Here is a 16,522-nt window from a genome sequence, read left to right on the forward strand (position 1 = left end):
ATGTTTGCCTGCCTTTGTGTTTTGGCATTATCTCAACAATGCAATATGGAAGGCTACAAACCTTTATTTAAAACACAATTTCAATTCCTATAGAGTAGTTTTGCACTAAGGGCTTGAGCCTTGAGCAAAAAAAAAAAAAAAACAAGTATTGTCACAAATGTTTAATTAGCAATGCAGCCAATCAAGATTCTATCACTGAGTCATTAGTGAATTAAATATTATCAGTGTGCCTGAAAACAGATTTAAAAACCACATTCCCCATAATTAGCTAAAACTAACCTCCCTTTCCAGACTTTTTTTTGTATTCAGCAACTAAAACACACCAGAAGTTACTTGGTAGAACAACAGCCCTCTTGGCATAATTTCTTAAGTTATAAACCTTTCTCCCAGAGGAATTTAATGGTTAACCTTTCTTAAAAAATCTTTTCATCAAGACCCATAAGATTTGAAAACCCTCTTTCCAAGGCTTTATTTTTTATTCATCATTAGACAGCTCAAACGTCATCAAGACAATTTCTTTGTCATCCAGTCACTCTGCCATATTACAGTGGTATAAAATAACCAAAACTTCAACTTAAATTGCCACCAGAGGATCTTGCTTCCTGTCAAGCTGGAATGGAGCCAGGCCACAAAAGTGCTCCTGGATTTCAGTGTCTGCTGGTGTCAAAACAGCTGCTCTTTCCTCTCTTGCAGAGAGACAGAATCACCAACAAAAATAGAAGTACCTGGTTGTCCTGCCCATCTCATCCTCTGCTTTTTTGAGCTGGTTACAGAACCAGAACTAATATTTTCTTTTATCCAGTATTTAGAGCACTTTACCTAATTCCTTCCTGTTCAGCAAATCCCAGGAGCACTGTATAAAGGCCATGCAGAGGATACTCTGCTCCTGCCTAGACTAGGGGGGAATGTACCACAGGCCTTCCCTTTTGCTCTCCTGTGTTTAGATGTGACCTTGAGATGAATTCCAAAAGTCACTCACACGTTCCCTGCTGATCCACTGAGAGCAGGGAGGCAGGCTGAGAACAGGGTTACCAACCACAGAGCTCCAAACAAGTGGCACCAACACTCCCTGGAAATGGACTGTGTGTTCCACCCTCGGGCAGCCCGTGGCACCTGTGTCCCTCCCTACACCAGCTTCCACTGGAGGGTTTGCCCAACCTTGTGACCAGCACAACATGCCCATTCTGTATTTTGAGAGTCTGGATCACAGAACTGATTCCCACCTAAAGACAGCTGCTCAAAATTAACACTTGCTGCATACCAGGTATAACTTCATTGGCATCAACACATCACGGACAACAAACCCTCTGTCCTTTCCCACTTTGTCCTCTGAGGTCCTCTCTAACAACAGCCACAATAAACAGGTGCCTGCTAGGAAGACCAACCTGCAAACAAACACTTGGCTGCCCTGGACAGTATCCCACATAACCCAAGAGGCTGCACAGTCCCTGCCTTCAGTGCTCTGGCACATCCATTCCTGCTATTCACTGGAAACACTGGGATAGGCAGCACAGATCACCTGGCCCAGAACAAAGAACATTCTATTTTTGTCCAGTGCCCCACGTCTCAAAGCACACACTATGATTTAAACAGGCCAAAGGAGTGAGGGAAGTGTTTCCCATAACAAGCCAGGGAGATATGCACAGGCACAATCCCATTGAAGGCACCTGGACTCTGCACTCAGCCATCCCTCTCAAGGTGAAGGTCATCCTTCTGGAAAGCCACATCAGCTGGAAAAACACTTAGAGAATTTCAGGAAGTTCTATTTTCAAACCCCATGGTAACACAGACCTCTTTTAGGCCTTTCTATAGGAGTCACATTCCCAGTGACTTGATCCCCTTGGGAGAAGACAAATTTCCATGCAGGACTCCAGCTAAGGCCATTAAGTTCATTTTTTATCTCCATTTGGGATGATAATTAGGAAGAGGAGAGCTAATAACAAAGTGGTTTCCTCAGGGCAAAGGCATTGGGCAGGTCTCCAGCAGGAAGGATTTTCAGCACAGGTCCCAGCACCATCCCAGAGCTCCAGCATCCTCTCCCACATCAATCCCACATGGCCAGGGGACATTTTGAGCCCCAGGCACTTCTGCCACTACCACACTGCTTCATGCCTGAGCCCCATGTGCTCCAGACTTGGCAATTCCCAGGTCTCCAGCAGGCATGGCTTGCATGTCTGACAACTACAAAATTCATAATTTTTAGTTCTATTGAACAACACCAACCAAAATATTTAGCATTGCTCAGAACATGTGACTCAAATACCAAGGTTGCCAGCCTTCCACACATTCTTATTATTCCAAACCAGAAACATCCCATTTGATATTAGATAAAATATTAAACCAGAGACCAAGTTGAACAGATTTTTGCTGGCCTGCATAACTGTGACTAAATTCAGGCAGAATAGCAGCTTTCAAATGAGAATAATACACAACTCTAATACAATACTGCAGGTCTAAGGTTTTTTTTATGTTCATCTCTGGGTCTAGCAGTGCTCCAAAATTCACTGTGTGCAGTCAGAGCACATGGCAGAGAAACCCTGCTGCTGTTCTGGTCCTACACCAACACCCTCTAAAAGGATAATGAAGACAGCATCACATTTCAGAAGAGATTTCCAGGAGGCCTGCTGAGCTGACCTTGTTTACAAGTATTCACTGAAACGATTAATTGCTTGTATGTTCCACTCCACACTGCATTTTCTGCCCATACTATCCATATGGACATGAGCCAGAACAAAAATTTCTATGTAATTATCCAATTAATTATTATTAATGCTAGCATTTAACAACAACAACAAAAAAAAAAAACAGCTGGCATATAACAATTGCTTCACTTCTGGTGTGAGAACTACAAAGGGCATGTTTGTATTTATAGCTACTAACAAGGAAAGTTGAACAGTTTTGTTTTGTTTCAAACTACAGGACCAGAAGAGCAAAGAGCAGAGAGGTGAAGGGAACAGGGAACAACTTGAGTCCAGAGTCAGCACCAGAATTTCTGTGCAATTGAGCCAACCAGCTCCCCTCAGTACTAATTTATAAATGGAAACCTATAGCACATTCTCATTCTCTGGCTCTACTCCTTAATTTTACTATCTGTTTCTTGGTAGTAGGAATTTCATGCTGATAAAGCAGAATGAGGTCCTGACTGACTCCAGCCTATGTGGTTTTTTCATTGTACTCCAGAAAATTTAGAGATTAGAAAGATTGATTTCTTCTGGACCTGGCAGAAAGCAACAGCTCCATCTGGGCCAGGGCAATCAGCTGATACAATAATGCAGCTGCAGGGCTAGCTGCAGGCCAAAAGCAGTTACTGGAAATTAAATCAGCACATAACACACCGTGAAATTCTGGGCAGTGCTTCACTGACATTAGTTAACCAATGCACAGAGCCTCAACACTTTACAGGAAGAAACTGTTCCAAGGATTAGCATAGGACTGGATATCAACACTCCCACACTGCTTCTCAGCTCCATCACAAATTTGCCATGAGAGTCTGTACTGATGCTGCCCTAGTTCCTCCACATACAGCATGGGAATAATCCATGTGTAACTACTCACCAAAATTATCTTCAATTTTAATTCACATTTGCACTAAGAATTTAAAAAAAGTGTTTACCAAATTTTGTCTGAGCCCTCATTCCAAATTTAGGTAGTCCCTTCATGGCTTTCAATATCAGCTCCATTACAATGCCAAAAAGCAAATATGAGCTCTGGTTTTTGAAGTTGCACTGCATTGCTGCTGATTTGGCATTTAGGACATCACAGACTGCAGTAAGAGCACAACTCCCTCAGGCTGGGTAACAGCAGGTCCTGGTTGACACAAAACCACTGAGGTGTTGTGTGAGCTGGACAAGACAGAAATGTGGAAAACACAGAAATCCATTAGATCTTGATCACATCCCAGCCAAGGCTTTTAAAAACACAAGTAGACACAAGGAGTGATGTTTGTGATGAACAGCAAAGGAGTTTTCCCACCCCTGAGGTGGACTGACACTGCTCAAGCACTTTTCCTGCAAAGCAGGGAGCAGCAAAGGCAACAGAAATCTGCAGCAGCAGCAAAATTCCATCTCTGCATGTGCTCCCAACCAGAGACAGGTTACAGGTGTTACTCCCTGGAAAACGGACTTACTGTAGGTTGAACAGATTCACCTCCAAAGGGAACTGAATTTGCAGTTTGCTGGGATTCTTCACCCCAACAAAGGAGCCCTGCAGCCCTCTGACTGCCAAGGAAGAGCTCAGTTTCCAGGCTCCAGCTCCTGGATCCAAAGCCTGGAAAAGCAGGGCAGATCAGGGAGATCTAAGACTGGCAGCAGGCAGCTGCTTTTCTCCACCCCTCCTAGAATACCCAGCCAAACATTTTCCCAGACTCTTGAAATTTACTCTGCAAATTACCAACCATCTAGAATTAAAGATTTTAAACATATCCAGATCAATAGGGGGGTAGAACTGTGCTGCCTGAAAAGTTCTTAGCACTGATATTAAAATCTAATCTCAAGGAAGGTTTTTTATTATATAGTGAGCAGGGACAGAGGCTCAGGATCAGCATTTATGGAGTGTGATGGTTTCAGGTGAGCTTCCCTATGGTACACCAAACCAGCTCAGATCCAGAAGTATGATGAATAAAACATCATTAAACAATTGCTGGGAGATCTGCAAACAGGAATAGATTGGGATTTTGTTCCAAATGGGTTTGGTTTTTAGTACATATTAAAATTCTACAGCTCTAGATAGTAAAAAAGGGAAGGAAAACTCCTTGCCCAGGATCCTCTCCCAACAAAATGTCCATTGGGAGTTCAAGGAACTGCTCAAACTGAGTATCAGCTGCCCAGTTTTACATTGGGCATTAATTAAATTTAATGGCTGATTTCTTTTTTCCTAAATTAAAAACTCTACCTTCCCCCCCCCCCCCATGAAGTTCTGAGCACTTGCAGACTGATTTCCTTTGTTCCTCCAGCAGCAGGAAGAGCCCAGAGCATCACGAGAGCAGAGCACAAATGTGAACACCAGTGGAAAGCAATGAAGGTACACAAGCAGAGCATTCATTACAGAGGAGCCCAGGCAGCTGCTTCACCCCAGCTAGGGAAAAAACATCTCCAAGAAAACCAGCTTTGAAAAGAAAGCTTCTCATCCAGTGAGAGTGACGACAGTAAATCAGCTGGAGAGCAAAAGGCTGACAGACCAAACCCAGGGACTCCTCCAAGTGATTCTCTCTAGAGAGACTTCAGGATCCCCCCTCAGAGGGGCCACATAAAGACAAAGACACCAAAACTAATATTAACTCTGCAGGACAGCTGGTGACATCCAGAACAGTTCACAGAAGACATCTCAGGGCACCATCTTAAACAAATAAACATGGTATTTCTGTGCAGAGTCAGACCAGGGAGTAGAGGGAGGGAGGAACTGGGGAAAAAGAACAAGGTAAAATTGAGTTATATAATGAAGTTACCCAGAGAGACTTGTTTTTCCACTGCTGCAATGCTCCAATAGCAGCTGAGGGAAGAGCAGCACCAGAAGCAATTTTGACTTTTCTGCTGCTGGCAAATGGTGTATCTCAAGTACACAAGTGTGAAACATACTCATTTTTGATAAAAACATGGTAAATAAACTGAACACAGCTTGCCAATGAACCAAAGTAAAACGACAGTAATTAAGGAATAAAACAAAACAACAGGCCTCAGAGCTCTTTCCCCATAAAAGCTGAAGTAGCTTCCTCTCCCTTTCTGGCTAACATGGCATAAGGAATAGAGATTTTGCTTCCAGTCCTACATTCACCTGGCTAAGGAAGTGCTGACATCTCAGAGAAGATGCTTTTCACAACCACAACATTGATAAGATCAGCAGCAGCAAGAATCATGATTTGTGCATAATTACAGCAGCAAATTCAGAACTGAATTCACCTCCTCAGCTCCTGGCTAAGTCTGCCAAACATTTTCCATTTGGGATACACCTTGGCATTCCCATGGGAGAGCTCCTGCTGTACTACACACAAGATTTAACATATCTGGAGATTTAATTCCCTCCTGATTTCCCACCAGGAGCAGCTTCACCTGAATGTCTGCCCACTTGTGGCCCCCCTTTTGGGGACAGCAGCAGCATCCCCACAGAGCTCTTGTCACCCTCACATTATGCAGCTCCCATATTAGTTTATTGTTGCTTTCTCCTGTGGATTACAAACACAAACCTCCAGACCCAGAATAACACCCTTCAGACAGAAAAATGGTCATAACAGGCTTGTTCCCTGCTCCGTAATTTTCAAGTATCAGCACATCAAAAGGAGAGCAAAAAAATTGCATTTCTGAAGTTGTTCTTTAAGAGTCACATGAGCTGGTTTGTATTTTCAGAACTTGTTTGAAGCATCACATCCAGAATAGGTTTCCAGGAAACCAACACTAAGTACATGTTTTTATTGATAATTACCAGGTTGTTGCCAAAGATCTATTTTTGACTGCGTGCACAGTTAGCCACCCTGCTAAACTAAATAACAAAAGCCATTAAAAATCCTAGTTTAAGCTGACTTTTACTCATTAATGTCTCTCTAAGTGTTGTGGTGGAGCACTAAAGACACATTAAACACTTTATTCAGCACAAAAAGCCAAATGAATGGCACCAAACTGCACCACATCCTACTGCATCAGCAATAACAGAACACCTTCACTTTGGAAATAAAAAAGCATTACATGTGGCTAAATACTAAAAATTATCAGCATTAAAGAATGCATAAATGCTGAAATGAACAAAAAGCTCCCAGTAAAAATAATTAATTACATTGGAAATTTTATTTTAAAATCAGTCTCCCACAAAGCTCAACCTTTCCTGCATAGAACAGTTATTATGGTTTAGTTAAGATTAATTTTGAGCAGAAAGAAGCCTGACTTCCCAGTGTGGAAGAAAGGCATATGAGTCCTAATTATGCAGTAAAATGCCCAAATTGAGTGTTCAAACAACAGCTAAACTTGCCTGTGTTTACAGTACAATCCAATACAGTCTTGAAATCCTTCCTGCTTCTAACTGCACAGCCAGGATGTTGGAATTGAGTGCTCCCAGAGATACCCATCAGCAAAGCCAATAAAAGTCTGGAATTCCACAGGAAACTCAGCCTTGGTCCCTAACACTGCTAAAGGACTTGAGGCATTAATGCAGCATCCACCAGAGACAGAAGAAAATTTAACTATCTTGCCCAACATCCCATTCTGAATTTTCCAAGACAATGCAAACACTAACACTGCTTATTTCAGAGCCAAAATCCTAGAAATTCAATCTGTTTACATGCAGAAACATCTAGTAAATGTTCTATAAACAAACACACTTCAGTGATAAGAAGAACTGGAAGCAGATACTTGATAAAGAATTCCAATTCCACAGAGCTACTGTAAAAAAGAATCTACAAGGTCATGCAAGGCAGCTATTTTTATACTCCAGCAGAAGAAACAGGGCTGTGGAAAACTTTTTTTTTTTGGCACTATTCTATATCCAGAAAGACTCAAGCATGGCTAAAAGCTTTTGTGGTCGAAGGCATTGCAGGGAACAGGCACATCCAGTGCAGTGGAAAGCAGAGGAGCCGTGCCAGGAGGCCACTGCTATTTCTGGCTGTCACTGGTGGGCTGGGTGACCTTCAGGGCACAGGGACACCTCCTCCCTCAGCCCCTGGGGGCACACAGGGACACAGCCTTTTCCTGGGCCCCACAGGGACACAGGGCAGGGGAATTCCCTCAGGACACAAGATGAGCCACTGGGCTTCTGGGTTTGTGCTGGAAGCACAGGCAGCTCCCCTTCAGCTGAACAGCGCACTCACTTTATTCTCAGTAACCAAAAGCTCCATGTTCTGACTTACCTGAACCATTCCTTGGCTTTTAAACAGAGTTCAGCTGCTACAACAAATTAATTAGTTCATTCAGCTAATTTTATATGACTAAAAAGCCCAAAGAACAAGGTTTACTCCTCTTTTTCCCAGGCTATCATCAGTAATAGTTCAGTAAATTTCATTTACAGGACCAATAACTACAATAATTCACAATTTAGACTGTCAATTTTAAGGAATAAATAATTATAGAGAAGAAATTAATACTTCAAACATTCAATATGAAAAAAGAATCACATTTCCCATTTTATTACCCACAAAAGTTACAGCTTAATTTAGTTTTCCAGTATACATTAGTCTTACCTTTAAACAAAAAATATAATCAAACATTAAAAACCTAATATTACATTTGGAGCTACACTGAATTATAACATTCCCATCATATTTTCCTGTCATTTTCTATTGATTTACTGAAACACTGAATCACCTTCAGCAGTGATTAATGTAAAAACTGTTCTTCATTACCATCATAAATGAGAACAAATCTAACGCCTCTCACTGGTTTGCATTTTAACAAAGTTTAAAAATATTTTAAAATGTGATTTTTCATTTCCTTCTGCCCTTTCTCCAAAATCTGTCCCTGTCAGCTTCCTGAGAGCAGCACATCCCAGGAATATTTCAGCCATCCTGCTGGGGCACATCTCTGCCTCACTGACAAGTCCACGTGCAAATCAGTGTTGAGGATTCTTCACCTAAACAACACTCCTAGTTTGACCAAAATACTTTTAAAAATATCCTTTTAAAAAGGAGAAAAATCTCAAAACACTGACTAAAATCTGTTCATTTTATAACTAAACATTAATTGGGTATTAAGATCTAGAATTTTTTTCCCCCATGGGTATTTTTAGTAGCATTTAGTTCCATTTAGGGGCTACTCTCTACAACCAATTAAAAATTATATTGGGGAAAAAGGTATTTATTCAATGTCACTTGTACAGACCAGAACGTTGGCTGCACCTGATTACTGAAACAATGACAAATGTGATAATAACAATGCAGAGTTCCATTCTCTTCTACATGGTAAAAATCTAGATTTTTCTATGCATTTAAACACTACAGTAATTTAAGTATTGTGTCAGTTAAATCTTAATATTCATTCTTCTTAATTGGTAATAAAAAACACAATATTCAAAGGCAATTAGCATTAGTTTCCTAATTAAAACCCATTGCCAAGACAAGTCACCTATATTTAGAACCCTGCCTTTCCCTAGAGACAGGAAGAACACTCACTGGGCTGTTATGTGCTTGTGCTTAAAAAATACCCTGAGATTTCACATTTTCAAGTGTCAGCCTGATTTGAAACCTTGGATTTTTGGAGCAAATTCTGAATTTGGCACTGTACAGAGTCTTATCTTCCCCTTTTAATGGCTAACTAAGCAATTTATAATTGAAGTTTAAAAAATTCTCCCAGGAAAGCAACTTCCAGCCTGTCAATGCAGGTTGCTATGGCAGCAGCCACCATGACTACACAGAGCCCAACCTTATTTAATGGGTAAAGTGGAAAAATAGCACAAGATAATATAATGAAATATCTTGTGGTGCGAGTATTCCTGTAAAAAAAAATTACATAAAACAAAGGATTAGAGTCCTCTATCCCATTTTTTATCATCACTTCATACCTTGGCTGGCAAAAAAGGCCTGCACTTTGCCATAAAACCTTATTATGTTACAGAAATTGTGCAGCTCTGTTTCTCTTGGGACTTGACAGGTAAAATTCTCTGAAAATGAGCTTTTTTATCTAAGGATAAGAGGTGTGATCTGTGTGGACCAGAAGCAGCAAAGGGAACAGGCCTAGAAAACACAGTGAGGAAAAAGATGGATTCTAGCATAACAGTCTAAAAATAGATTCCCTGCAAACAGAGCATGAATGGCTGAGGATCTTCAGAACTAACAGCTCCATCTAGAGTTAAAAACCAAGGGACACCAAAACAAGCTGACAGGTAAAAGATGCTCAAGACTTCTTAAAAACACCCTCTAAAACATTCTCCAAGTTGTTTCATTTTAAAAATCTGCTTTAAAATACTTTACAAAAAAGTCACCTAATCCCTGAGAACCTAGAAGGCTTTCATTAAAACCCAACAATGCAAAACTGAAATATCTAAGAGCACTCATCTATCCCTTGGGCTTCCTGCAGCTCAGTGATTTCCCACTGCAATCTGAGGCTTGGGGAGGTTGGTACATTTTCAGTGGGATAAGATTTTAGCACCACAGAACATCAAGGAATCAGGAATCAGCCTCCCAGCACTTCCAAAGAAATTCATGCACATGTTCAACACAAAATGAATGGCCCAGTCAGGGATACAACTTCCTGTACATGCAGCACTTCCCAGGCCCCAGCTGTTCACACTTACTTAAAAAAAAATTTAACATTGCTTTCTGCAGAGGCAGGAGGCCCCTGCAGAGCACACTATTTTGCATGGCACCTCAGCATCACAACATTTGATGTCTGCTCATCCTCTTGTTCCTCCTAAGTTAAATCTTACCTTGCAACCTGCACGAAAAAATAAATTATATAAAGCCAATGCTTCTTGAGGTTGAGCATGCACTGGATACATTGTGGCTGTGCCTCCCAATATAATTATGACACAAAAATAGAATAAAAAGGGGCAGAAAATGGGGAGCTGCTGGAAAACCATTGGGTTAGAGGTCTGCTGCATTCCTGCTCCAGAACAAAGGCAGGCTTTGTTAGTCAGTCACCCCATGCTTCTGGCAACACCAGAGAGCCTCATGGGCTTTTTCCCACATTTTTTACACTTTCCCTCTCTTTATCATCCTCTCAATCCCTTCTTCCTCTTTCTCCCTCTTATATTGCTTTGCCTATCTATCTGTAGGACACCCGTACTTCCATGGCATCCCTACTCCTTTGGTCCATGCTCTTGACTCTATTTAGCATCATAAAGACAAATATTGTTTAGGACAGACCAAAACACCTTTACTACTTCCCCCTAAAGTACATTAACATTAAAAACCCAGAACAAGCAAAACAACTGACATTTTATTACCATCATCATGTGATTTTTAATCTGTTCTGTGCTTCATGTTTGATTGAAAAGCTGGGGCAAGTGTGAAAGCACTGCTCTAAATGACACTGCACAAACTGCTCTGGAAAGATTCCCACATGGTAACAAACATCACCATGAAACTTCCCTGAAATATCTGACTATTGATTCATGCACTTCTTCCTCTGCAGTGTGTTTGATTTCCTTGACCATGTAGGAGCTACAAATTTTTAACAAGTGTCATCACAGTGTCTTAAAGTCCTGAAAAGCTAAAACACAAACCAGAACATGTATAGGCAGTTGGTAATAGAAATTCTTCCTGGTGATTTATCACATTTGGAATACAAATACATGTTTAGGGTTATTAAAAATTGTTTGTATCCATTTCCTATTAAAAATGATATTATTAAATAATGCTATTATTAAAAATGGTTTGTAGCCATTTCCTACAGCAGAAGCCATCCTCATTTTGTTGTTTTGGTTTTTGAAAATGGCATTTTAAATAACATTTAAATCTGAGAACACAGTATTATGAATTCATAGCATTATTAAAAAATGCTGAAAAAATTTTTCACAACCTCAAAGCCATTTTGGTCCATTATTCACTAGTACCAGCAGAGAGAAATAGGGGTCAGTTTATACACAAGAGTTTATACACAAAGGAGCAGTTTATACACAAGAGTTCCCTTTTCACATGCAACCTCACCAAGTTAATTACAAAAATAAACTCACTGCCTTTTCCACACACTGGAGAGTACAGAGGGCACAAGGAAAACACTTCCTATTTCACAATTTTACTCCAGGACCCCAAATTTAATAATCCATGCCTCAAAAACCACACTTTGACTTCACATTGCCACATTATTCCCACATCAGAGGAACACATTGATTTCCAACATGAAATAAAGGAGCAGCAACTGAAAACAACTTTTGGATCCGTGTTTTTAAATTAAAAAGTAGGATAACAAATAACAAACCCTGGTTTCTTATGTGGTTAGTTTTATGTTCCAAGTTAAATAAAAATGTGGCACCAACACTGAAATTCACAAAGCATGAAGAGATCTGGATATTAACAAACTCTTTCAAAAATTAAGTGCAAACTTGATACAAGAAAAAAACTGATATTTCTCTGGCTTTGTAAATGTTTTGCAGCCCAAGATAAGTAACCTCATGTTAAGCACAACACCAAGGAAAATGATTGGAAATAATTTACATCTCCTGACTAGAACGTGCAAAAAAATCATATATAAACCCAGTATCCTTTAAACTGTTTTTTAAGCACAGACTAAGAAAACATTTAAAGATATTCCTCAATTTTTTTTTCTTAACAAGAGAGGTTTTGATGAATTAAAAACCAGATCTTTAGTCACATGAATAAAGACTTTCTTCTCATTTCAGAAGAAATGAGGATGTTAAGGAAATACATTAGCAAACTGTGTGACACTAGAAATGAAAACACAGTATTTTTCAAGTTAAAGACTGTTCACAGCTTAAAGAATGCACCTCCTTACCTGCAGAGCTGAATGAAAACACTGTTACATTACTGACACAGATCTACTTGTCACTTTGTATTAAAAACACTTTTGTAAATTACTTTAATGAGAGTAAGAAAAAAAAAAAAAACAAACTAACAGAGAAATACTTACATTTCATTCACTCTCTCTTCTGGGCCCTGAACTTGGCCTGTCACAGTTCCTTGGCTGGTATTTTTCACCCAGCCAACCACTCCTAATTTCTTGGCTTCCTGTTCTGTGTACTGATTTGGGGAATAATGAAAGAGGACAGTCAGTGCCAGCACAGACAGAACACTTCACCCCCCACTTGCATTTGCCCAGCTGTAAGAGCTACACTTAAAAAATAAAAATCCCTGAGTGATGCTCATCCTCAGGCATTCAGAGATGTTCCTGGCAGCTCTGGAGTTGCAGCAGGCACAGCTCATTTTCCAAAAAGAACAAGGTTTTGATCACAAAGGCCTCCACTAATCCCACACCATTCCCTTGTACCTACTTGATTCCTTTCCATAGCTCCTATCACTGCTCATTTGACCCTTCAATCACCACGGTCTTTAAACTTATTAAATCTGCTACATGTAAAAACTTCCCAGGTCTCTTTCAAATCCTTTCCACCTGACTTTCACCCTTTAAATCCTACCTACAGCTGCTGCATTTCTACTGACAACAGCAAAGGTCATAATTTAATAGCTAGGGTGGGAAAAGGCATATTTCTGCAATACCTAAAAATTATGGTTTCCCAGCCACCCAGTTGTGATGAAATTCACAAATAGCAAGAGCCAAACTTTAGGTCTGTATGACCCATTCCAAAAGACAAAACCTGCTTTGGGGTAATGTAGCCAATGAAAAAACGGTGCTAACTCTGAAGAGTGTTTTCCAAGGTGATCGTGAGCAGCTTCTCCAAACTAATTTGCCCAAAAGCACAGGAATGCAGCTGCAAACCTTCTCCTCAGTACTAGCACTGAGCTGTGTGCTCACACAGCTTTGGGTCAGCTCAAAACAATGCACAGCAAGCTTGGACTCACCCTTTCTTCTAGATAGAATAACTAAATTCAAGGCAAACTCCACTGCAGTCCTCTGTTCATTTCCACTTGGCACTATTTCACAATATAAACTATACATAAAATCTCTCAGGTTTAATATTAAGCATGGGGCACTAATTTGTGACAAAACCACTGTTCTTACTTTAATTGTGTCCTCTTGTTTCGTGGGTTTCTGTGAAATGCAAAACCACCCGCTGCACTTCAGAGCTGCTGGAGTCACTTGCTCAGGGAATGAGCCACAAAGTGCTTATTTGTAGCAAATTTTTCCCCAGTAACCTTCCTTAAGTACAGGCACTGAGTTGCCACTTGAAAAATTAAACACCTTCTTTCCTATTTAACCTTTCTAAAGATGAAGGTGCTACAACATTCTTGTGGCTGTTACATCACAGGTAATCCAAACCACAATCTATACAAGCAGCACTTTATTAAGCTTTAAAAAACCCATTTTAATATAAAACCATTTTAATCTACTCAGAGTACTTAACCATCCAACCAATGTTCAGGCTGGATACATTTACACTCCACAGACCTGCTGCTTTATTTTTAGCAGTGGAAACATTATACCATAAAGTAGTCAGCAAATCCAGCTTTGCCTTACCATCCTGAAACAAACACCTAAAAAAGAAAAAAAAAAAAAAAGGGAAATTAGAGTCCTGTCAAAGTATATCACCTGCAGGAATTTCAGTTTATATAAAGGAGCAATGATGTGCATGCAAGTCACCCCGTGGTGTTCTACTATGTCAATTTCAGTGGTGTTAATATCAGGGAAACTGATCAGGACTTGTGTTTAAGCCTTCCCTTCGCCACACGATTATTATATTAACACATTCATGTATTTAAGTGAAATAATACATGCATTTAAGTGAAAAAGACGCGGTGTGTGAATGGGAAGGACGGGAAGGGCATTTCCACACACCGGCGCTGACAGAAGCCACGAGCGGAATGGGAACTACTTTGGACAGAGCAGCCTGTGCTCCAGGGGGAGACGAACCTTAGGCCTGGGGAACATTTACAACGATTTAAAATTTAAAAACAAACAAACAAACCACACAACCAAAAAACTTTCGCGTCCCCCCGGGTACGCGGCGCGGGCTCCCGCCTCCCCTCAGGCCGCTCCCACCCCGCGCACGCGCGGTGCCGCCGCCTCAGCGCGGCGCCCCTCGCCCGGCAGCCCCTCAGCCCGCCATTACCTTGCACCCGCCCAAACACTTCGTAATCCACGGATTTGAGTGCGCCGGAGACTTTGGCCGGGGCGGACATGGCAGCAGCGAAGGAAGAGCCGCTGTGGCAGCCGCCGGTGCTCCGCGAACAAGCGGCACCCGGACGGGAGCGCGAGAGGCTCAAGCTTACCGCGCAAGCGGCCGCCTCACGTGAAAATGGGGCGGGCCACGGCACCCCAAAGAGAGCCCCGAGTGTGAGGAGCGAACGGCCGACAGCGGCGGGGGGAAACATCGCTCCTCCTGTGAGGGGAAATACCTAACAGCGTGGGGTGACACAGCTCTCCCTGTGAGGGGAAACACCTGATAGCCAGGAGTGACACAGCTATGCCTGTGAGGGAAACACCTGACAGCGAGGGGTGACACAGCTCCTCCCTGTGGGGGAAAGCACCTGACTGCGAGGGGTGACACAGCGCTGCCTGTGAGGGAAAATACCTGACAGCGAGGGGTTGCACAGCTCTCTCTGCAAGGGGAAACATCGCTCCTCCTGTGAGGGGAAAAACCTGAAAGCCAGGGGTGACACAGCTCTCCCTATAAGGGAAAACATTGCTCCTCCTGTGAGGGGAAACACCTGACAGCGAGGGGTGACACAGCTGTCCCTGTGAGGGGAAACACCGTTCCTCCTGTGAGGGAAAACACCTGATAGCAACGGGTGACACAGCTCTGTCTGTGAGGGGAAACACCTGATAGCAAGGGGTGACACAGCTCTGTCTGTGAGGGGAAACACCTGACAGCCAGGGGTGGCACAGCTCTCCCTGTAAGGAAAAACTGCTCCTCCTGTGAGGGGAGAGCGCCCGACCCCGAGGGCGGGAAAACGCTCCCGCCGTGAGGGACGCGGCCCCACGTCCCTAAGGGGCGGCTCCTCCAGATCCCTCATAAAGGTCATTCCCATCTCTGTTTCAGATTAGAATTATGGTCAGGAGCAGTGTGCAAAGGGCACCATCTCCTCCTCCAGGACTGGTGTTGCCACACACACACCTAGAGTTGCCAGCACCCATGGCACAGGTGAGCAGCATTAGTCTTTCCTAGGAAATCATTGAAAACAAAGCATGAGAAAAACCTCTCAAATTTGCCTTGGGCTCCCCTCCCTGAACGAGGCTGAGTGACCAACTTACATCTCCAATCTCCACATGACTTAAAAATCTTCACCTGGAGTTTGAACAGCCCATCAAAAACCACACTTTGACTTCACATTGCCACATTATTCCCACATCAGAAGAACACATTGATTTCCAACATGAAATAAAAGGAGCAGCAACTGAAAACAACTTATTTCTTCTGGATCTGTGTTTTTAAATGAAAAAGTAGGACAACAAACAGTAAACAAACCCTGGTTTCTTACGTGGTCAGTTTCATGTTCCAAGTTAAATAAAAATGTGGTGCCAACACTGAAATTTACAAAGCATGAAGAGATCTGGATATTAACTAACGCTTTCAAAAATTAAATACAAACTTGATACAGTTTGACCAGTCCATTTCTCCCCCACTGTGCTGTGGCAAATGCCAGACTCCTCAGCTGGAGCAGCAGACCCCAGAGAAAGAAAGCTCATTCCATGCAAGATATTCACCCAGCTTTCAGTGCTATCCAGTAGTGCTTATGTTCTCATTAGAGCACCTTTCCAAAACTGTCATTGTGACATTTATTTTATCTATATGCTACAAATAAAAAAGAACAAGTAAACAATTGATTATTTAGTAGGCTGATTCTCCAGCAACACACCACAAAGGTTTTTCTTTGGTGTGTTCTACATCCGCTTGAAGTTAAAGTAAATATGGTGGGGAGAAAGTTTAAATACAAAAAAAAAAAACACCACCAAAAAAAACCAAAAACAAACACCCGAAAAAACAAAACAAAAACTAAACAAAACACCCAAAAAGCCAAAACAAAAAACGCCAA

The 16,522-nt window shown here is 41.7% G+C and overlaps 1 protein-coding gene across 4 annotated transcripts in view; it reads right to left on the reverse strand.

The window, feature by feature from the left end:
* The window catches only part of ACYP2 (acylphosphatase 2), a 32,407-nt gene extending 17,526 nt beyond the window's left edge, over positions 1-14,881 (reverse strand). The window contains exons 1-3 of one of the 4 annotated variants that reach the window (XM_059469221.1): positions 14,599-14,831; positions 14,007-14,023; positions 12,501-12,610 (exon numbers count right to left, since the gene is read on the reverse strand). In XM_059469221.1, coding sequence (XP_059325204.1) covers positions 12,501-12,610; positions 14,007-14,023; positions 14,599-14,668 — 197 coding nt within the window. In that variant the 5' untranslated portion in view covers positions 14,669-14,831. Of the gene's footprint in view, positions 1-12,496; positions 12,611-14,006; positions 14,024-14,324; positions 14,409-14,462; positions 14,519-14,598 lie in introns of those variants that run through there. The other 3 variants (XM_059469224.1, XM_059469223.1, XM_059469222.1) reach the window with 3 other exon arrangements.
* Between the last annotated feature and the right edge of the window lie 1,641 nt (positions 14,882-16,522).

The sequence above is a fragment of the Ammospiza nelsoni genome, chromosome 3, assembly GCF_027579445.1.
Source record: "Ammospiza nelsoni isolate bAmmNel1 chromosome 3, bAmmNel1.pri, whole genome shotgun sequence".
NCBI lineage: Eukaryota > Metazoa > Chordata > Aves > Passeriformes > Passerellidae > Ammospiza > Ammospiza nelsoni.